The sequence below is a fragment of the Rhipicephalus sanguineus genome, chromosome 8 (assembly GCF_013339695.2).
Source record: "Rhipicephalus sanguineus isolate Rsan-2018 chromosome 8, BIME_Rsan_1.4, whole genome shotgun sequence".
In the NCBI taxonomy this organism is placed as follows: Eukaryota; Metazoa; Arthropoda; class Arachnida; order Ixodida; family Ixodidae; genus Rhipicephalus; species Rhipicephalus sanguineus.
This window is the reverse complement of record NC_051183.1, coordinates 77795379-77818959: the sequence shown is the minus strand read 5'-3', so window position 1 is coordinate 77818959 and position 23581 is coordinate 77795379. Positions and strand designations below refer to the sequence as shown.

Here is a 23581-nt window from a genome sequence, read left to right as displayed (position 1 = left end):
AACCTTTATCTGGCTTGCAGATTTCTTTTGTAGGGCCGACTTGCCAGGAGTCAATTGTGTGCGAAAAGTTAACTGTGTTTAAGGGTGCGACAGCACCAGGTAGCGAAAAAAAATGTGTAGAATACAGCAGTTTCTTCTTCTGTGGCAATATACACTCACACTGCCACAGAATGCGTGTGCGCAACTGCGAAAGCCTTGAATGCTGGGAATCGCTATGGTGTCGCAGGTCGTGCCACCTGAGCCCGCCAGTGAGGCTAATGTTTGCCTCGGACCTGATTATAGACGAGCGGCAAGCGTCTGAGTGCCGTGCCGAGGAGCTCTTCCTGCACACTGCTCACCTGGTGAAGCGGCTCGAGGCTCTCTCCATTTCACGAGAGGAGTTTCTTGCCCTCAAGGCCCTGCTACTCACCAATGCAGGTCAGTAGGGGATCAGTGGCTGCCTGTTTGTGGATGAATGGGTCGGTAGTGAATGGGTCCCAAGTAGTGGGTAAATGGGTCTCCGTTTGTGGCTAAATGGGTTGGTAATGTATGGGTACCAAATAGTGGATAAATGTGTTGGTAGTGAATCGGTCTCTGTTTGTGGCTAAGTGTTGGTAGTAAATGGGTCTCCGTTTGTGGCTAAGTGTTGGTAGTAAATGGGTACCATGTACTGGATAAATGGGTTGGTAGCAAATGGGTCTCCATTTGTGCCTAAATGGGGTGGTAATGAATGGGTCTCCGTTTGTGGGTAAATTGTTCCCGGCCCTCTAGTGGGTAAATGGGTCGTTAGTGATTAGGTCCCCATATGTGGGTATAAATGGGTCGGTAGTGAACAGGTCTCCATGTGTGGCCGAATGAGTTGGTAGTGAATGGGCCACCCCTTGGGGGTTATTGGGTCAGCCGTGAATGGGTCACCATTAGTGGTTTATTGGGTCAGTAGAAAACAGGCTCCAGTACGTGGGTAAATGGGTCGGTAGTGAATGGGTGTCTGTCTGTGTATGAATGGGTCAGAGGTGGATGAGTCGCTGTTTATGGTTAAACATAGCAACAGTGATTGAGTGAAATAATGTGAGCTATGGCAGCGAAAGAATGTAGCACCCCCCTCCCCAATTGCTCCCTGTTTTCTGCAGAAGAATGCATTTTCCTATTTAGGGGACACTGAAAAAATTACATCTGTTCAAGTGATAACTAAGTCTTTGGAAAATGTACTATCATTAGGTTCATGATAACGAGTTCATTATTACAAGGTGAAATGAAGGCCAAAGTGAAGTTTTCGTTATTTTGCAGCTCAAACAGCAGTGCTAGAACATGTCTGATATCATGTACTTAAAGTACTTGTTAAGTGGGGTGCTAGGTGTATGCGACTCCATTGTGATGTCCACGAACTGTGTTATGGACTTCTACGGTTTAAGTGGACATCCGCTCACCTTTCTTCTGCTCGTGTCTTTTCTCGCAGACATCCACCTCGAAGACGCGTCCTCGGTGCACAAGCTGCGCGACGCCGTCCTCCAAGGCCTGCACGACTGCGTGGCCGCGCAGCGCAGTTCTTCCACAGCCTCCTCATCCTCATCAGGGGTCGGCGTCCTCGCCCACCTCAACACCCGTCTCGACGACGACGACAACCACGGCCAACGGCAACGGTGCGGCCGTGCAGCAACTCGCCTCTGCGACGGCGATAGCCTCTCACTCGAGTCAGCTGCTCATGTGCCTGCCCTTGTTAAGGCAGCTGGACACAGTGGTGCGCCGCTTCTGGAATGGTGTGCGCAGGGACGGCACAGTGCCCATGAACAAGCTGTTTGTCGAGATGCTCGAGTCCCACACGCTCATGCGGTGAGCGTGGTGAGAGCTGTTTTGGCGTCTGGTGGGGGCTGGTGTCCGTGTTTCTCGGTGATGCACTTGTGCACCGTCATTTCCTTAGTTCCGTACAGTGTTGCAGAGGCTAACCCTCTTCGCTGCCCTCCTCTGGCGAGGAGCTGTTGGGAGCTGGTGGGTAGAGGCCCATCCCGTCTGTGCACGCTGCCTCTCTAGTTCCGTGCACCAGTGCCGAAGCTTGGGCTTGCAACCTAACCCGTTCGGGGATGTGCCGAAGTAGCTTCGAGCATGGGTGACCTAGCAGGCCGCTGTTGCGCCTGTCTGAGTTGACCATGTATTCTCCTGGTTCAGGTTTGCCCAAACCGCAGGCGAGTTTGTTGTGAAGCTATTTGGATGCACAGCTGCTTAGCTGCGACTTGCAGCCGACTGAAGGCACGCTTGCGCAGCTGTTTGTCTTCTGCACTACTGCACGGAACCGGAGCAGAAGCAGCCAGCAATTGTGCAGAAGTGTGGAGCGTTGTAATGGCCGAGGAAGTTGCTAGTCTATTGTAGTCGACTACTGGTGGCTTCTCAACAGCCGCTGTGAGTCGCTGAGACATTGGGCAGAGAGCTATTGTCTTGATCGATGTGACGAACCGAGGGTAGGACACGGCTTGCAGACTAGAGAAAATTCCGTGTGTAGAGGTCTATTCCCATCGTCGAGGCGTAGCTTAGAATTTGGTAGTGGAGAGAACGTGGGGCTGGATTGACACGGCTTGCTTGTTGGCCGGGCACCACATAATGATCGTGCGCGATCCAGCGCTCAGCCGGCAACAAGTCGGTAGAAGTTCAGATCCCAGAGTGCTAGCTCACGAGACACTGTGTGGGCTGCTGCTCGGGTTGTGCAGGTTGAAAAAGTGAGTTTGTTGTCTTGATGGTCAAGTTCCGAATTTCATTATACGTGTTCACTACCAGGGGACTCTGAAACGTGTAGGTTTATGTAGTTCTAGGACAACTGAAAAGCATCCACATTCAGGCTGCACAGTTCAGTCCTGTTGTTCATCGTCACATGGCAGGACCTTATTTCAGGAAGCCATGTTACCAAAGCATCATTGTAAAAGGCACAAGACAAACAGGCTGACGATCAAGGCCTGAAATACTGTGCAGATTTGTGTTTCGAGTCTCGCGTTTTTGTCCTGCGTGTTTTTGCACAGTTTCCGTTTGTGCATTCGAACCGACTCGCCATGTTTCTTATCTCATTTACGGTTAACAGTGTCCATCTGCGAGCTGCCAGGGCTTGAGTATGTCGGCTTCCTGCGACGCAGCCAGGACTCGTGAACCCATGTGAAGAAAGCTGTGTAATCAGCATTTAGTGCATTACACATACTAGCGCTTACCGTGACAGCATTGCCGATTGAGAATTCATGCTGCACCGGCAGTCCTCAGCCTGGTAGAAGTGGATGCGATCGAAGGATTTGGACAACTCCTACTTGTGTCATTTTAGGGTCATGTGTTTCTGAAGTAGATGCTCACCATTCCACTGAGGTCTGAGCTAAGCGTTGTGGCACGGCAGCAGCAAGAGTCACCAAAGATTTAATTTCTTGGACGCGTGACCCCTCGACAAGCAAAAAAATGAAAAAAAGAAGTGAACAGTGTATCAAGGAGATGCCTTAAGAACATTCGCAGCGCACCTTAAATGTATTGCTTGGCGAGGATGGTTAATAAGCTTGAAACAATCCACATTTATTTGCAAACGGTGATGGGCATACATGAATCACTGGTGGGGCAGCTAGACATTGATCTGATCATAAAATTAGTTGTCTCACTTTCTACTGCTTGGGGAAGGGTGAGTTACCTGTAGCAGTCTTGTGCCGGTTGCACTTCTTTTGTAAGTTGGGAGATTGGTGCAGAGGTAATCCCTATAAAATTGAACTGGCTTGTACTTTTTCCGTCGCATTAGTTCAGGCTCGGCAATGCCTTGCCGTTGTCTTCGACGCTGAAACGGATACACTTTGACGAAACCTGTCAAAGATGTATTGTCCACCTGAGACTTGTTCCACCTTGTTCTGCGCTCGGGAAAGTTAAAAATCTGCACTGTCAGTTCAATGTCCGTAGTGTCCACATTGGGCCGGCATTTTGCGTAGCAGGCCGCGCAATTTGGCGACCCCCCGAAAGTTGCCGGGGCCTATTTGTTCTCGGCAGCAGCTCACAACAGTGACTCGCTGATGCTACACGAAGGGCCGTAGTCAGTGACTCCTGGATAGATGTTAGAGGATCAGTCTCTCTAGCACAGCTTGTTAGGACACCCTTGTTGGGCGGGCACCTCGTCACTGCTGTAGCGTTTGCACTCTAGAGTGAGCACCTAGTGAAAAAAAGTCTTCGAAATGTACCCCAAAGTAGAAAAAAAAAAAGATGTGTGCAGGGTTGCCTCTTGCATTAGTGCTAAGAGCCACTCTGCGCCCATGCAGCTATAGACGGCAATGCGCCGCAGATGAACTATTTTAGGACATAATGGGTCGAGTGCCAGTCGACCTTGCTGTTAGGTCATTTGTTTCACGCTCTTCTTTTGCCAAGAGCGTGGGTCGGTTTTTTTTCCTTTGCCATGTTGTGTTTGGGGGCTGGGAACTTTGTTGTTTTAGGTGTGGAAAGCCTTGTTTTGTTGACTGTTAAATGTTGCCGAAAAAAAAAAAAACAGTTGTTACATGTTTGTGGTTGGACGTGTGGTGCCGTGTGCTTGGAAACAGTGCGAGTGTGTGATTCATGTGGAGGACTGCAACAAGATGGAGAGGGAGGCGAGGTCAAGTCATTCTCGAGAGGATCGCCGGCGTTCCGCATTGTGCGGAGTCATTCAAACCGAGTGAAGTCAACTCTTCGTTGTGCGGAGTCACGCAAAGCGAGTGAAGTCGATTCCCCGTTGTGCGGAGTCATTCAGACAGAGTGAAGTTGTCCTCGCGGCACGGATGCACCGGCAGGGGTGTTGCGTCGTCTGTTCAACATCGGCAGCTCTGGCCTACTGTGCAGTAGCGAGTCATCAACATGCACGCCTCGCACAGCCTGCTCACGTACACCAGAGGACATCGCCGGCTACTTGTTGGTCTGGTCCACGGTTGCAGCTTGGGTCCGTGCTCCAGTTTCAGTTGCCGTGGCAACTGTCTTCTGCAATGTGGACCGAGTTTTCAAGGCCATTTAGTAGTGATTGAGCCAGCTGTAGTCATGTGAAAACTTTCAAGACTGACTGTTAACTATACTGATAGCCTGCGCATTGGATATTCAGCTGCGTATTTTAGACTGTCGGGGGGGGGGGGGGGGGGGGGGGGGGGAGGAGGAAGCCCATCATAATCTTGAACCATGCATTTTTACAACCCAATGTAGCAATGTGACAGAGTAAGTGCAGGTGCTTGAACTACAGATAAAAAAAGAGATTGAAGGCTCCTGTTTGATATTGTTTCAAGTCGGTATATTCGTTTGTGAAGTCATTTCTCTAGGGCTTTACATCTGAACTCTAATGCCCTCGTGTTCCTTTTGCATTATCATGGTGATCTATGCAGCTTATGGCAGGATAGGTTAGACGGGCATGTGGTTTTGGTCCTTAGCCTGAACACGCCCGGCTTCTGCTATCCTCAGCCAAGTAGTGTTGAGAGGCTGTTGGGGTGGAGTCCGTTTGACGGCGACTGAAATCGGAGCATGGGGCCCTGCTCAGTGCTGTGTGGCCTGAGGCTTCCGACTACAGCCGGTGAATCAGACGATTGGAGCCGCGGACGACATTCGAGATACATCGAGATTCTCGATCACCTGCCGGCTACTCGAGGTTGCCAACATGCTGCGCCACGACCCACGTGGGCGGGGATATCGACGGACATCGAGACACACAGGGGAGTGCGACCGTGTTTGGACTGTTGCACTCGCCGCACAACGTACCGGAACGTAACGTTGCGACCTGCCTGCCGCGGCGAACCTCACGACGGACCTATTTGCGTCGTACCGCGTGCATTTTAGTTCCTGGCCCTTTCCCGTCATGTGACTGACTGTGCGTGTGTTTTCTTTCTTTTTCTTTTCTTCTAGCCACACTTCTGTTGTAAGCTTGTCCTCATTTTCGTTTTTGTAGAGACAGAGTATTCGTTGTTTTCTGCTGTTGGCTGTCACACCTTGTTTTTTGCATTTCTGCTCTCCTTTCACCGTTTCCGACAAACACGCTCTGTCGTGGCGCACATTTCATGTCCCGAGACCGCCACGTCAAAAAGAGTGCGCGCTAGAGGCGCACCTCCCATTTTTTTGAGTGCCAATACATTTCAGGCGTTCTTGTTGGAACTTTTGACTCTTTCGTCCCAAGTATGCCTCAAAAGCAAGATGGGAAAGGCATTTCTTTTTGTGTCCCCCATTTTTTTCCCTACTTATTTCTGTTTATCACTGCTGCTTGTTGCAATGAAATTGAGAGTCCTAGGATTGTGGTGAAGGTGAATGTTCTTGGTAGAGGAAAAACGTGAGCCTCCGCATTGAAACGGAGGCCTCGTGTTTTAGGTTTTGCATTTCGCGGAGTTTGTGCTAGCTCATAACATTTTCTTTTGCGGTCATTCATTGCGTTTTCGTTGTTCATTGTGGGCAAGCTAGGCGCTTTACAAAGTGCACGCGTGATAGCGTCAGGGGTGCACCTGCGGGCACTTCGCAAAACATAATACACACACACACACATGCCCATACGTCATTCGCTGGTTGACTGGCCACGACTGCCATTAGTTATTTTGTCTTAGGAGATAGAGGAGGGGAAAAGATGCACTCCGTGAAAAGTCTTGCAAAGTACTAGATCTCGCTATTTCTTTTCTTCCTTTTTTTTTTTGTTATGGGGTGTTTATAAATGACATTTGCTGGCACTAGCAGTTGCTATCCCATCATGCATTGGCACTCCAAGCAACACGGTTTGAACGAGCTACGAAGAGCTGATTCTGTATCTATGCGATTGGCCTGTTTGTTTGTAAGGAACAGCAACTACATTTACTTTGCGAACACTGATCGTTCCATTAGCGTGGTGGCCGTTATTGTCACGCCGAAGTTTCTCGGTGTTCCCAAGCCATTTGAAAATTAGGGGTGTAACGAGTCCTTGAGAAGTATAGCTAAGAACAGCAATTTGTTTGGGCTGGGCCCATGCCTTTTCAGCAAGGCTGCATTTGGCTAGTCATGGCATTTGAGAGCTGGTTTGTTGACTCAGTGTTGCAAAATTTTGCATATTTTCGTGGGCAACAAGACTTGCACTGCGCGAGGCCACCACATTCATTTTGCTCTTGTTTTTCTCTTTGCTTTTTCTTTATTTTCTTTTTGGCCGCAGCTTCTAAAAGTTCACAGAATGCTTTCTCAGGAAATACATGCTTAACAAAGACGGGTAAGGGGGGGTAGGGGCTATGTCTAAACTAGGACAATTTTGTGGAGCTGGTGAAACTATGGGTTTAAGTGCCGTCACATGGCATTATGTTGGCATTTAGTTTTTTTTTCCCCCTTTTCTTTTTCTACTTAAAAGGATTCGCTTATGGGCAATTCAGGCCTATGAAGTCGAATACTGACAAATGTAGCACCAAAAACATTGTCAAACCATGTCATACTTGCAGATATGCAAAACTCGATTGCAAAAGATTTTTTTTTTTGTTACTTAGGCAAAAGCATGAATCATTGGACCTAGTCTCTTGGAAACTTTAGTGCTTCATGGCCAGAAAATTTTGCGTGACCCGGTAACTGGGAAACACTTTTCCAACACTCACCTGCAGAGTATCACTGCTAATTCACTGGCACGCTCCATCGGATGTGTGCCCCTCTATTTCAGCTGCTATGCACCCCTCCATTTCAGGCCCACAAGAGATCTCCGTTAAACTTTTCAGCCAGTCCGAGTTGTGGACAGTAGCTGCAAAAACAAAGAAATATCAGCTATATTATTTTTGTTTTTTGTTGTCTGTGAGCCTTGGTGCAAAGGCTTGAGTTTTTCAACTTCAGGCCTAGGTTTTTTAACCACTGCCAAGGGGTACTTCAAAGACAAGCGGCTTGGTTTAGCAGGGCCGATATTTTATAACCCTGGCGAAAGGGCAGAGCAATATTATCAACCACGGAGTACAAATAACCCTCTAGCGGTTTATCGCGGCCGGCGTCGAGCAACGCAGTCGCCGTCGTTTAGACTTTTTTCCAGAGTTGACAACAGGGATTTCTGCGCATATTTTAAACAGGTTCGCAGTTAATACCGACATTCACATATGCGGGACATTTTCGTCACTTTTTGCGCATCGTTGTGACTGCTCTGTGCGTGTGCTTTTCCGCGTTGTTTTTCCATGGTACCGCACGTCGCCGTTGCCCCGTTTTGTCTTGACAGGCCTGCGTTGGGGGCGGGAGAGTGCGTTCTGGTGGTTTCCGAAAGCGTTTTGTTTTGATTGGATGTGTTGGCCGGTGGTCCGGCTGTTTAACCGGCCCCGCTGTTTGCCTCGTTTAGACCGAGTGTGTGATAACCCCCCCTTTTTTTTTTCACTGCAGTTGTAATGGCATATTGCAGTCCTCGTTTTCATGGATGTACGGACATATAGTGAAAACCGCGTCGGTTAAACTTTCTTGCGTTACCAGCAGCATCATATTTATTCTCTACTTTTCAGTGCATCGTGGTATTCAAGTGCAACATTCGCTTACGCTGAATTTCACTGGCCATTCTAGGCAAGCTTCTTGAATTCACAGCTGAACTCTAGGATAGCACTCAACATTTGTAAATCGCAATATGTAAAAGGCATAACGCTCCATGCCACATTGCGTAAAACTTGTCTTGTGAGGCCGGAATCACATTAGGTGGGTTGGAACTGTAATTTTAATTTATGTAAAAAGACCAATTCGCTGCAGATTGAATCGGTTTAAAACGAAAGCCTCCGGACATGTTCCGGATTGGCCAGTAGAATTCACCGTGAGATGGGAGTACCAGGGGCGTGAAGATCAGTGGGCAAAAACGCTAGGAAAGGGTTTCTTTTAAAGCATTCTTTATGCAGCGCTCTGTAATTAGAGACACAGTTGGCTTGATGGCACTGAGGCTATTTAGAAGATTCGGGACTAACTGAACTGCATCTACTGCCACCTGCTGGTGTATTACGCCGTGAGACTACAGTTTGAAACGATGTACGGCCAATGCTTGATGGTTTACGGATGGTGATTTGCTGCCGCTGTCCAACGCAACCCTCTCGCTGTTTCTCTGCGAATGACCGAGTGTCCTCTATGCACGCTTGTGCCAATTGCGCTGCATGTTTATTTTTTTGCTCAGTGGCCCACTACAACATGGAAGCATGTCTTTTCTTCGACTTCCATAGTGCTAGAGCTCCCTGTAGTACTCTTTTAGTGGATATTGGCTTCTGCATTCATTTGTTTATTTCCTTAGATACATGAAGTGATAGGCAGCTGTGATGGGTTTTTGTTTTTCACTTGTCAGACTTTTAGTTAGACACGGAGTCCTATATAACACTTGTGATTCACAGATAGGGAGGCAAGCTGAAGTTGCCTCGACCGCAGCCAGTTCAGTACCATTGCACATCAACTCAGCAACGAAGAATGTCGTAATACTGTAAAACGGATGCACGTTTGAGCGCACTGCACAGGCATGTTCTGTGCACCGCGCAGTTGCGGTTTACGCTCGTAACTTGTCGTCGAGCCGTTGGATTGTGTGGCGTAAACCAAAGCTTGCATGGCAAGCGTTAGCAATAGGGCAGGCCTTGTCTTAAAAACAGGGCCCATTGCTGTGCAACAAGCCTACAAGACGTTTGACTTGTCATAAAGTGAACCTTAACATCGATGCACTGCAAGCGGGGTTTCGTGAGTCGGTGAAAGTCATTTGGTTGTTTGCCCATTGCACAGGTGGTTATGCAAACTGCCTTCATAAGACATTTGCATTTTTTGGTGTCTGTAGACCCCGCAAAAATTTCCCATAGCAATACTGCATTGTTACTTCGCATCCTTTCTTTTTCACCAGTGTTGATGTACCTCTCATGTCTGTCAACCCATGTGTTTGTCACGCGAGAATACTTTCAATGTTCTGGTTATTTCGATCCCTGAGAATTTCTTTAGGGCAACATTCACTGTATATAGCTGAGAACACAAAGAAATCACCTGTCACTTCTTGAAAAACCCTGACGTTACCCTGTCATGCTTTGAAACCTATATGGGGTCATGATTTCTTTCATTTTTTTTTAATTGTGAATCTGTCCAGTATCATCCAGCTGGACTTTGGTTAGGTTTGGTAAGCAGCGTTCTAAGTTGCTTTTCGAGCTCAAGGTATGCAGCTTTCCCCCGGACATTGTGATGTAGTCTGCACGAGCTGTGTTTTTGCATGTGACAAAGCTGTCTACAACTAGTCCATGGAAAAAAAAATATTGCGTCGGCCGCTCGGTAGTCACTGATTGGGACAAGCACGTAGACTGTCGTATTTTAAACGGGACTTGTCGTTGCAGTCGTGCATGTATCCCTTTTATCATTTCATTCGTTACACTGCCATTTAGGAGGAGGGTACACTGCCCGCGGCTTGCTAGGAAATCCCCGAGTGCTCTCCCGTAGGGTGTCAGAAGTCTGAAACCGTTCACGGCAGTTTCATTGCACATCGGGCGTAAATGTTTTCATGCTCTGAAAACAAAAGTGGTTGCATGAATGCTGCTTCAGTGTACGCGCTGTAGTGTTTGTTTCGATTCCCATTTCACTGCAGTTGTTCAAAGCTGATTACCTTTTAAGGTTGATTACTGCATGTATGGCGTCCGACACTGTTGCAGGGCAATGTTGTGGCAAGTACTTGGATGTTTTGCTGGCCATCTGGGCTAAATGTGGAGATATTTTCGTTAACTCTGATCAGCTACACTCAAACCTTGTTATAACGAACACGGATATAACGAATTATTGGTTATAACGACGTAAATGAAGAATAGTCTTGTAATAGCTACAGTGTTAATAATCGTTTATAACGAATTTTCGCATATAACGAAGTTATTTTCATGGCAGATGCGACTTTGTTATAATGAGGTTTGAGTGTAACTGGACAAGAGGGAGAGTGACACATATGCTTATGACATGGATGACGCTCTCGTTTTTTTTTTTGTCATGGACACAAGACATCATTTGTAAACACCGACAGCTTCAAACAGAGGAGCATGCTGTCTGTGACACTGAAGGCACAGGACGCTTCATGTTCCTGAACATTGGCATCGTCAGACAGAGCAGCGTGCTGCCTGGGACACTGAAGGCACAGGGCACTTCATTCTCAAAAACATTTGACATCTTCACACAGAGCAGTGTGCTGTCTGCGACACTGAGGGCACAGGGCACTTCCTATTCATAAACATTGACATCGTCAGGCAGAGGAGCGTACTGTCTGTGACACTGAAGTCACAGGGTGCTTCATGTTCGTAAACATTGACATCGTCAGACAGAGCAGAGTGCTGTCTATGACATTTATGGCGCAGGTCACTTCATGTGCGTGAACATTGACATTTTCACACAGAGCAGCGTGCCGCCTGTGACACTGAAGGCACAGGGCGCTTCATGTTCATAAATATTGACATCGTCAGGCAGAGCAGTGCGCTGTTTGGGACATTGGTGACAGAGGGCACTTCACGTTCGTGAACACTGACATAGTCGGCCAGAGCAGCGTGCTACCTGTGACACTGAAGGCACAGGGCACTTCATGCTCGTAAACACTGACATCTTCATACAGAGCAGCGGGCTGTCTGACACTGATGGCACAGAGCGCTTCATGTTCAGCGTATGTGTCGCATCTCCCTTTTGGCCCATTACTTGTGGCAATGTTGCATGCATGTTTGCATTAGGGACTGTCGCAACCATGTGTCGTTCCTCTTAATGTCTCTCCTGGTACTGCAGAGCTTGAGACAGAGATGCAAAAAGAGCATTCGTTGACAGTTCTGGCATGGACAGACACTCGTAAATGACTACAGGCTTTAGGCTGCTTGTCTTGTCAAGCGTCTATGCCTTTTTTGCGCTTGTCTGCTCATACCAAAGCCTCACGTTATCCAATGTGCAAACTAGCCTTGCGAAGGTGTAACTGAGGCCAGAGTTCTTGAAGTACCAGGGGTGCAGCCCGAACACCACCGCTGTACTGTTGTTATTATGAGCTCGGTGGCATGGGAACTTTTGAGCTGGAGTTTGCGCAGAGAGTACCTTATCAAAGCCACCACTGCCGTTGTGTTTTCCAATCAGCAGCAAATTCCCCGCATGTTGGAAAAAAACAAATGTTTTCAATGACAAGTTTAGTACTCTGTACTTTAAATTGGTTTACAACCATCAGGTCCGTACCTTTGTCAGGAAAGTAATGGTCGTCATCTATCTTGTGTTATTTTTCTCAATTTAACACCACGTGCCTGGTGCTTTCAGTTAATGAACAGCATGTGTGTTTTCAGCATGATGTAGCATTCTTGATTGGAAGTAGCATGCATAGTTTTCAAGGAAGGAAACTAAAGCAAGCCAAATGACTAATATTGGTGCGTGACAAAAATACATCCCAGAGTGTGCAAACTCTTTAAAGTTTTGTGCCTCTTTTGTAAAGGGGTAGGATTCAACCGAGTTGTGGGATAATGCGTATACCTCAACGAGTGTAAGATATTTTAGAGCGTATTTCCTTGCAGTAATGAAAGAATGCGATTGTTCCGCTCGCAGGAATGCGTTGAACTGTAAACGCATCTTTTTGCTCTCAACACATCAGATGATGACGCTCAGTTGTCTATGCTGCTGCTGCGGAATATTGCTAAACAATATCAATAATAACTTTTTAGTGCAGAAAAAAAAAACAAGAAAGATGACAGTTGAAGGCACCTTGTCCTGTCACCTTCCTTATGTTGCGTTTTTTCTTTTTACACTAAAAAGTTATGGATACGCACCAACTAGTACATGAATGCATTGTTCAAAGCAGTAAGTCGTTAAGCCGCAAACAAGGCGGCATAGGGTCTACCGTAATTTATTGCTTGCCAAAGTTTTGCCTTTGCTAAAGTGTAAGGAAACAATGTCAATGATCTGTGCCATTTGCGTGACATTTTCCAAAAAAGATTCTAATCTGCTAGTTACTGCGACGTTGACTGTTCTCCAGTTAGCCCCCGAGAAGGAAATCTGCAAGGATTACATTGTTCTATGCATGTTGGACAGGTCTTTTTCTTTTTCTAGACGATTTCATGCACTGGTAAGAAGCCCGTCGAGGGCTATTCAAATGCCTTTGACTTTCCCTGGTCGTTTCATTTCTCTTCTGCTGCAAATTGTTATAGATGCCTTGTGAAGACAAACAGGTACCCATTTTCACATCACGGCGGTTGTATGCATGTCTGGCTGACTGACGCAGACAGTGGAAAGTTATAACGGAGAAGCATAGACTTTGCCGTGTGTATCTGTAGATAAAGCTGTGCTCATTACGACATCTTGCGACCCGGCATTTCTAACCGAGGTTTAGAGAACTTTTATCGAAGACATCGTTTTGTTGGGCCTCTTGCACCCTCGTTCCGTAAGGGTGTGCAATCAATACTGCTGACCGAATTCAACAACGATTTGTCAGTGCTGGCTGGCGTTAGCTGAAGGATGGCTAGAGGTGGCTAAGTTTTGGCTGTGTTGCTTTACTTTGGCTAAATGATAGTAAATGTTGTTGGCTATCTGCTGTTATAACATCAGCATTGTCTTTATTGTACTTTAATATAAAGCAATGACTGACTACTGAATGTGCAAGTCCACAAACTGGACGTCGCACAAGAAAAAACACACAAGGGTCGAGTGCATAATCTTGTATTATAATGGAACAGCTAGCCCCTCAACATTTTCTTCTCGAGAGTGGGACGGGACAGGGGTTAATCCCCTCTTACCCCCGCCTCGCCCGTACTTTTAATATTCATTCATTCTTTCAATGAAATGATTGAGTTGTCCAGGAAATTTTACAGTGACTTAGTATGTTCGACTCATCCGCTGCTCCAGTAGCAGCTGGCAGCGACATGCATGCCAGGATGGTTATTTTTGTTTTCTTCAAATTGTGTCCTTCAAGACAAAAAAACGTTCCCTGCACGTGGCCTCTGCGATCAGCTCCGGCGGTGCGCCGTAACGGCGCGCTGCCGGAGCTGATCGCGGAGGCCACGCGTTACGGTCGAGCGCCACGTCGCAAGATGTCGCCGTCAGCGCTGCCTGTTCCCCTTTATGTCTTACGATGTTGCGGCTGTGGTATGCGCTGTTCTATAAATACCTAGTGATGTTGCTGCAGTACTTTAGGGCGGAAGGGGGGAGGGGCACTTTCTCCGATAGTATGTGTCGGCATGACGCTGATGATGCACAGTGACAGGTGGTAAAGTGAAAATGGTTGAAATAAAGTGCGCGTTCATTTTTTCCTTCAGTGCCTGCCGTGTACATAAAGATTGCGTGCTGCATTGCCAGCGGAGTTCTTTTTTTTTTTCCTTTCGAATGTCTTACGTCGGATTCTTTGTTTCGACCACTGCAGCTATGGATGCGTGGCGCGCCTGAAGTGGACACGCGTGTCTTGTTGCTTTGTCACGATTGATCAGATGCTCGCAATGGTCAGATACGAAAGTAACTCGCAGAAAGAAGAAAAAAAGATACTGTTGAAAGTGAATAAAAAAAGTATATATATATATATATATTATACGTCTTACTGTGGTTCTCTGTTCCCTGACCTTACAGGGCTGCTATTTTGGACATGTCAAATTGCGCCATCATTGGTCAACTCTCCGCCATTACGAAATCTGACAGTATGGCAAAACTTAGCATTGTCGAGAATAACACTCCTGCACTCGGCATGTCTGTTCTGTTGTTGGCACATGACATCAGCCAGGAAACCATCCGACTAGCGCCATATATACTGCATCAGAAATCATGCATGCCTAAAGCGCCGTTTATGCCCGCCTGTTCATCCTTGAAGTGTGGGATGATAGCATACATGGCTGTACATACAATTATTCTGCAATCTAAAATTATGCCGCTTGAAATTTTGAAGCTTTTGTATTCTAAATTTTTCAGAAGTTTGAAGGTCAAATATATTGCATGGAAAACTGCTATGTGAATAAAGGAAAAGTCAGTTTTAGCAAATAACTGATATCTATCCATCAGGGGCGTAGCCAAGGGGGGGGGGTTGGGGGGGTTCAAACCCCCCCCGAAATTTTTCAATTTTGCATGTGTATATATACACGCACACATACAAACGCACGCACGAACATACATAATGTATGGTTGAACCCCCCCCGAAAAAATTTTCTGGCTACGCCTCTGCTATCCGTACTGGCTTGTCATTACTATTTCTTTTTGGCTTGATTATACCAATGAGTTATTTCGTAAATTATATATTTCTAAACATATATTTAGAATATAAAACGATTTCATTTCTAAGACAAAGTACCACCCGTTTCGTGGCCGATCCTCCCGGTGCAGGGGCGTAGCCAGGGACGGGGGGGGGGGGCTTATGGGGCTTCAGCCCCCCCCCCCCCGAAATTTTTCGTGCTCTCTTTCACCGCCGACCAGGGGCGTCGCCCGGGGGGTGAGATTTATTGGGCTTCAGCCTCCCCGCCACCCCTTGAATTTTTTATATTTTTTTCGTTCTATTATACACCGCCGTCCGAAATAACCACCTTCACCGAAAACCAACCAGGATGTCGTCTAAAATGTATTTTTTTTTTTCGAGCACGACAATACCATGGACAGTTAAATGGTTCTGGATGGTGGCTTTTCTGCAAGATTTTTTTTTTTTCAACGATGCAATTTGTGAAACAGGGTATCACTTTTTCTTTTTTGAACAATAAAAAAATTGACTGTGGTCCGATTATTCCTATTTTTACCTTACTTTCACGCAGCCGGCGTCTGCCATTGTGTTCTTCCTAACCTAGAAGCTCTACAAGGCGACGCAGGTTTAAGTACATTAATTTTTTAATGACTAACGTCCCCGGATCTAACATTTACTCTCCATGCAGTTACTTCTACAAGGCAACTTTTAGTCTTCACAGATCATCTCGCCAGACGAATAGTCGTTCCGCTCACAGACTCCATGCGAATGATCTTTTTATCCCCAGTTCAGATGAGCTGTTAATCCCCAGAGATTATTTTTCACATTTATTTAGCGCAAGGCGCGAGTACTTTTATTCACGTGTTGTTTTCCGTGGTTACAAAAAATCGCGCGGAAAAGAACGCGACAAAAAAATTTAGCATTCCGTGCCTCACTGCTTTCGCTGTTAATGCGACAACTAAATACAAAAGTGACACAAAATGAAATGTTTGCATTTTTCTATGTACATATAAAACTTCTTTCTTTTAGGTAGACTCACTGTCAAATGTACGCGTGCAGTGATATAAGATTAAGAACAACAACCCTGGTGGCATGTCAAACCCATTGCTGAAAGGACACCACCCTCGGGCCACTTCGCTGCTCCCCCCCCCCTCCGCGCAAAACGTTAAACGTGGCACCACTTTCGGGCTCGTTACCCCAACTCCCGCTCCAGCGATTCTGCCGAACCACACTGTAAAGCAAAGTGCGAAAATGGTTACCGCGCCGAAGGAATGTCAGCGCGCAAACAATTATCAAAGGTGGCGACCGGGCGCCCGTAACCCCGCGACGTGTGCCCGCTCCTCGCCGTTCACGCATTCGAGCGTCAAGGGCCTACCCGCCGTCTGAGCCGCCTGATGCACGCCACACATGACGAATGCCTCCGGCGACCGCGCGGTGCCGAAAAAGCAGGCCGCATTGTCTTGTACCTCCTTGGGTGGCGCGACCGCGAAAGCGCGCGAACAGCTAACGGTGGGGCCGAACCAAGGCCGAACCGATGCGACACCTCGCCACCGCCGCGCCAGGGCATGGAAGCGGCCCGTCCATGCGCAGCCGGAAGGCATCGCTAGGCAATCAGGGAGGTCATTACGACGGCGTTTCCAACCCTTCCAGCCGCCGCTCGCGTGGAAGCGGGCTCTTTTTGTCCTGGGTGCGACAAGAAACCAGATGTGCTCCCTCATCTCCGGAGCCCAAGTACTTTGCGGGGCGACGCGCAGGCACTTCGAAGCCTGCGGTCAGGGCCCATCCGGTCGCATCTGCTTTGACCAAAAGCCGCCCAAGTCGCGCCGCGCGCCGGAATGAACGCAGCACCCCGACCGGCGTGGCCTCCCAAGTTTTCCGCTCAAAGTAAACAAGAAAACAACAACAATCGTGCTCCCAGTTCTGACGGCGGTCCTACAGACTGCTACCCAATTTAAGGCCGTGCCGGTCCGATTGTTAGGGAGTCGCGCCAGCTGACGTGGTCCAGCACCCACTCGTGGTCCCAACGGCTACGCTACCCGAGTCGCAACAGCACGGACGCGAAGAGATTTGGCGCTTGTTGTGCGGTCATGTCGCAGAAAAGAATATCGTCATTTTTTTTCACCTGCGCCAAAGCGTCCAAGCCATGACACCGAAGCCAGCAAAGGTAAGCACATTATATTTTTTTTACTATAACCCCTATTCCTTAGAGAACGTGAGCCTCTTCGATGTTCACGCATGAGCGCTCACGGAAGGTTGGAAGATGGCTGGGCGTGTAAGTGGTTAAAGTTCAGCCGCGCTGCTGAATCGTGTGACGGACAGACAGAATGACAGACCAAAAATGTTTAAGTTCCCCAAGGAAGACCATCGTCTTTAAAACTCGAAGCGAACGAAAACAAATGGGCTAGATGGTGCGTGCCTTAGGTGGCAACCAGGCACGGCCTGACAGCCATCTCCGCTTAGGAAACCGACGGCTTTCCTAATAAAGTTGTTTACTACTACTTAGCGCGCATCATGGCCCTGGGCAATTTCTCTCTCTTTTTTTTCTGTGAACGTGCGACTTACTTTCAGTGTGATCGCGAGCGCGCGCGCGGGCACATGGACCTTCCGCGGCGGTCGCAGTAACTGTGCAGCCTACGCATCTGCCACCGACCTCCGAGTGTATTACGGATTCATGGCGCAGTCATTTCGGTTTATGGCATCATTTGTCGATAGAATAAGGGACAAATTCTAGCTGACTGAGAATTAAACGTAAGTTACAGGCCGCGTGCTGGGTTTCCAGCGGGCCTGGGAAGGAAACGGATGAGCTATAACGTCTCGCTCGCGTGTTCTGACCATGCTGAAAAGTTGTTGCAGGGCCACACGCAGAAAGAACATTAGGTTAGGAATGCGTTTCAATTTTTCCCCAGCATGGGTAAGATAAATAGGGAAATAAGAGAACTTAACGCCTCATTGCATATCTCATATAAGTGACCATCGTTAAATTTAAAAGAAATTATTTGTGGAACGAACGTCTTTTCGAGCTCGCTTTCCCCACACTCGATAACCCAGTAGAATCAGCTACGGCAGCAAATTGCGGATTGTCTTACCGAAGCATTTTTCAGAACATTACTGGCAAATGTATTACAGCGTGAACTTATTTTTGCCGTCGCCGTCGTCATGCTGCGTATATGTATAAGTATGTATATGTACATCAATATCCCAAAGAAAAATAAATCAGAAAAATGCTTTCGAAGCGCGGAATCGAACCGGCGACCTCTGAATTCGCAGCGCGGTGCGCTAAGCACTACTCCACAAAGCGTACATCCCTCAAGTAGCTAACGGCGAGCGTTATATACACACCCTTTACCGTTTGCAGCGTTTCTTCATTACCAGCGAGATGGCGCTAGGAGCGCGACGGGCGCACTTAAAGGCGTCGGCCAGCTCTCTCGCTTCTTATATTTGCGCAGGGAGAACCTTGCCCTTCGGCTGTCTGCTCGCGCGGGCGCTCGAACAAGCTACCGCAGTGTTCATGATTCTCAGCAGACGGAGCTCTCACCGCGCGTCGCGTACGTGTAGCTAAAAGCGTTTCAGATGTCGTGCACGTAACGTACGTGTACTTTTCACGTTTGCGTATGAGAAGTCCCTACGTACGTGAAATTAAAACTGTCTAGAAGCTGCCGGGTAGTGATGGACAAACGGTAGTTGCAGCGCGTCCATCACGGGCCGATTTTCTTGCTATCGCATTCATTGCTTCGCCCTTGCGGCGAAACTGTGACTTTTTTCTATTTCTGTTGTGTTAATTTTCTTTGCCCAGTTGTCTATTCCTACGCGCACGTGTAACCCTGTGTATTTCCCTCCTGCAATAATTTTTTACTTGTTTTACTTGTTTTCTTACTTGCTCTTGACAGTGCGCAGCATTCAAGAAGTGATTTGCAGCATATAATACAAATTGTCACTGGTAATACATGCTATTCATATACTTAGTCGTTCGAAACATTCAATGAGGAGGTTGCGCTGCAACGTGAGCCCCCCCCCCCCCCCCCCGAACAAAATTCCTGGCTACGCCACTGCCCCGGTGGGTCGCGCCAGATTGCTAAGGAACAACCAGCCAACCAAATAGCAGTGCATCGAACAGCTGTAGAGATGTTTTAAATGCGAATGCATTTCTTAGTCGGGCTATGTGAGGCATCCGGCGTGGTCCGCGGCGCCCTCTCCCATGGCAACAGCTGCGGGCGCGCGCGCTTATCCTCGCCCCTAGCAACCGGAGCATGTGGTGCGAGAGAGTGTAGGAGAGGGTAGGTGCAGTCATAGCCTCCTCTATAAAGTGTAGAGGAGGCTATGGTGCAGTGCTTCGCCGCTCCTTCTCTCACCGTTCGCTCTCTCTCCACCCTGCGCCCCACTCTCCCGTCCGCTCGCGCCTCACTCTCGACCGTTCGCCGGCTGGGCGCCTCTCATGGCGATGGCAGAAGTCGGTGAAGGCGAATGTCTGACGGCAACGGTACCCTCCCTCGGCGCAAGAAATGCATTCGCATTTCCTCACGATTCCCTTCGGGGAGGTGGGGGCATTTCTTTTTAGTTTTATCGGCCCAATAAATTGCTCTACTCATTCGCGTACTGAAAAAAATTTACGAGCATGGTGTGGCATGAACAGCCCAAACAAATGAGCAACTGCATCGAGTTGCTTCTCGCTTTGAGACGACACGAACTGCAACATTGGGCGCGCGGAGATCCGGGGTTGCCGAAGCGGACAGTCACACGAAGTATCCAACTTGCTCAACCTTTGGAACCGCTGTAGATAACTTGCAAGATAGGTCGCTTGTCATTTCTTTGTGGCCTGTGCAGCTTGGCGACTTTGACCTTCGCATGCCGGGCCAGCGCCTCCTCTATTTTTCTGCTGGCCGGGCTAGCAAGAGGAACGCGTGCTCTCCTCGCCGCCCTCTCCTGCCCAGCGTCTTCCCCCGCGTGCGCGAAATCTGCGGGCGCTCTGCCACAGGCTTTCAATTTCACCGCGTACCGCACGCGATGCGCGATAGGTTGCTATCTAATAGGGTTGAGAACTCGGCAAGTTGGTAAGGATAACGATCGAGTATCGTTGCTATCGTACTTGGGACATTGTATGGACCACCACGGCACCGCGACGACGCCGTCGGCGAATTTTCGCTTGGAGTGTCTTATATTTGCTATCGCAATAAAAATCTCGCTTGCAACGTGAAAGTCTATAGCAATGTGCATTGCTGCTAATTCAGACTGGTGAGCTCGGGAATGAAGCGATACTCGAATATGAAGGTAGGTAGGTAAAAACTTTATTTCTCCTTTTGAAAGGAAAGGGGCAAAGGGATAGAGATAGGGGGAGGTTGCTACACACGGTAGTCCTCCGCAACCTTCTCTGTCCAACCCAGGATGGCCTCCTGAGCGTCGGGTTTCGAGCTGCGCAAGGCAGCCTCCCACTGCTCCTCATTATTTAATATGTTTCGGAGGGACCGGGGTGCTTAGGGCAGCCCCACATGACATGACTGAGATTGGCCTTCGTTGCGGAGCAATATTTACAAGAGGACGGGTAGAGGTACATGAGGTGAAGAAGGTGAGGAGAGGGAAAGGTGCGAGTCTGCAGTTGTCGCCACAGAACTTCGCGCCTGCGCGGGGATTTAGCTATTAGCGGCGACGGCCGAGGCGGTAGTGGCTGCAGATGTCGTGAAATGTTAGAAGGCGATCCCGCGCAGCAAACGGAGCCGTTGTCGAAACGGAGCTTGACTCTTCTAATGCCTGCGCCCGGACCGTAAATCCTCGGGCGCTGGCGTGAGCCGCTTCGTTACCGGCAAGGCCCGCGTGCGCGGGAGTCCATATTAAAGCGGTATCTTGTTGCGGCGGATGGGCCAGGAGGAGGGAGAGGGCTGTTTTGGACACCCTACCCGCTCCAAAATTGTAGATGGCAGTTTTAGAGTCACTGATGATAAGTGAATAATTTGGAATGGTACAATAGCCGCTTCCTCCGCCTCCTCTGAGGATGAAGCACAAATGGAGGCAGCAGTAGCTATCTGGCCTTCAGAGTTGACAAGTGAGAGGGCAAAAAAGGGACCGGTACTGTATTCGGCAGCATCGACGTAAAGCACTTCTTTAGAAGTAGAAAATCGCTTTGCAAGAGTTTTTGCACGCTGTCGTCGCCGTTGCTCGTGGTGCACAGGGTGCATGTTTTTAGGGAGCGGCGGGATGTGTAGATTCATGTGTATTTGGTGAGGAATAGTGTGTTTAGTTTTAGCGGTTGGAGTTGGCCTTATACTGAGAGTTTCGAGTATGCATCTTCCGGTTTGTGTGTTGGAGAGACGGGTATATTGTGAGGTTAAGTGAGCTTCAATGAGTTCGTTTAAGGTGTTGAATGTGCTTGTCTTCATGAGCCTGTCGGTGGACGTTCGGACGGGTACTCCGAGAGCGAATTTGTAGATTTTGCGTAAGAGGGTGTTTACTTCGTTCTCTTCTTTTTACAGAAAGGTAAAGATAAGGGAGAGAATAAGTGACCTTATTCAGGACGAAGGCTTGGATTAGGCGGATGAACTCTGCCTCTCGTAGCCCGCCGTGCTTATTAGATATCCTAGGAATTCTGCTTAAAAATAAAGGACAGTGACAGTCAGTCCACGATTCGTCTGATTTATAGAAACAACTATCGCCCACCGTGACAAAGCTAGTTCGCAGTTTGTGTACCGGTACATGTGAATAAAAAAGGTCACACTGAGCTGTGGAAGCCAACTTTCCTGTTGCATGGGATTTCGTATTTACCCACTTTTGCGCCACTCGATTAACTTAAAAAACCTTAATATATGCCCCTCAAGCACCCCGATATCTTTTAGATTTCAAGTAAACACGCGCATCGAGTTCAGAATGCCGTTACGATCAACAATGCCAAACGCAGAAGCACTACGCGCGGCGGGCGCACCACAAAATAAATAATCCCGCGCTCGAACGCGGGACCTTTCCGGTATCCTCAGCGCTCGTCGCGTCCTGGCGATTTCACCAGGAGCAGACGCTGTGATTGGTCGAGCAAGTAGCCTCTTTGTTTGTTTGCTTGAGGGATCTTATGTTTGCTAGCCAGGTACGCGCCCTCTCTGTTCTTTCTCGTCGTGTTGCTTGACGCCCGCACCGAAGAATTCCCTTTCCGAGGCACGAAAATTCCCTATTTCATGCATCGACAAAAATCCCCGCATATTTCCCTGCACAAAGATAGTAATATAACATTCTATATATAATGTTATAACAGCACGTGAGCTCCGATCTCGGAGCTCATGTGCTGTAAGTGCATTGTGCACATGTGGGTTTTGAGTCTAACGCCCGTAGTGAACAAAAGACGCTCCGTGTAAATAAATGGAACGAATCTCAAAGGCTATGATTTTGCATGCTACATGCGCCGGAAACGATTGGAGAATCCGAAGGCGCCTCGTAACCGAAGTGTTTAGAACATCCCAAATAAATATTTCCGTCCCTGAAATTCCCTGCAATATCGCGAATATTGTCTTTTTCCATTTCGTCTAAAATGAGGGTCGAAAATTCCCTGCACGGAACATCACTGGATAGACCATCCGACTAACCAAGCGACTAGCGCAACGTAGCGAAGGAAAGAGCGAAACGAGCGAAGGCCGCGTTTCTGTTATCAAGCGCATTTAAAGGGGTCATGAACCACTTTTCCAAGTAATGATCTAATGGCCTCAGTATCGGAGTGTACTGCCTCCCGAATCGATTGCCGCAAAAATTTCTCGAATCCGTCAAGAATCAGCGGAGTTACGGGGGTTTGGCGCACGCTCCCAGCGCTTTCTCTCTTTTCTCGTGCCGACGAGCGCACTGGAAGCTAGACAGGGAGGGATGGCATGGGGGAAAGAAGTTACGCCAGCGCGCGTCATGAAACGCGATCGCTCTCCCGCTGTGATTCGCTTGCGCGAGTGCGGCGCCGGCAAGTGGCGGCATTCCGCGGCAAGAAGCGCATCTGATCCGAACGCCGCTCTCGATTTACGTCGGCTATCGGCCAATAAGCATGCTATGTCTTTGCGACGTACAGCGGACAGACGCCCCGCCCACCGACGAGAGTGAGAACCGGCCTCTGTTTGAAAAGAGGGTGCCTGGGGAAACGGCAACTTCGCGCTCCGCTTGTGGCCATTACGCGGCGCGCACGACTGTAATATTTGGCAGAGCAGTTCATAGCCGTGTCAGCTTTCCACAGGATGTGTTTTTTCAATCAGCCCAAGGGGTGCTTCATGACCCCTTTAACGAATGCTTGGCTATTACGGAACCATTTCGAATAATTCTCGGGGCTACGTGTTCGTTGTATTCGCGCGCAACTGCAACACTACAACTACATTTCGACCTCTGGGTGGTTTGGGAATGCTTGAAACATAAACATTGCTCGCAACACAGAACTGGGTGGCTTTCTGCACACGCCACTCTGTCTAACCAGCAGGATCTCGTTTATTTCTTCGTAACGGTCTTTTACGAACGGCCGTTAAGCTGGCCATCTTGACGCTTACTATTCAGATGATTCTGTTAACTCTATGGAGGATTCAGAGTTCCGTAACTAGGGCTTCTCTAACGATTATA

General features: G+C 48.3%; 1 protein-coding gene and 1 long non-coding RNA gene across 2 annotated transcripts in view; both read left to right on the top strand.

Annotated features, from left to right (window-relative positions):
* Positions 1–2014, top strand: part of LOC119402132 (steroid hormone receptor ERR1-like) — a 110974-nt gene extending 108960 nt beyond the window's left edge. The window contains 3 exon segments of the mRNA XM_049418510.1: positions 227–417; positions 1436–1551; positions 1553–2014. Coding sequence (XP_049274467.1) covers positions 227–417; positions 1436–1551; positions 1553–1813 — 568 coding nt within the window. The 3' untranslated portion in view covers positions 1814–2014.
* Positions 2015–10990: 8976 nt separating this feature from the next.
* LOC125759557 (uncharacterized) lies at positions 10991–14386 on the top strand. The gene is made up of 2 exons (XR_007417155.1): positions 10991–11048; positions 11263–14386. It is a non-coding gene; the product is annotated as an uncharacterized LOC125759557 (long non-coding RNA).
* Positions 14387–23581: the final 9195 nt, after the last annotated feature.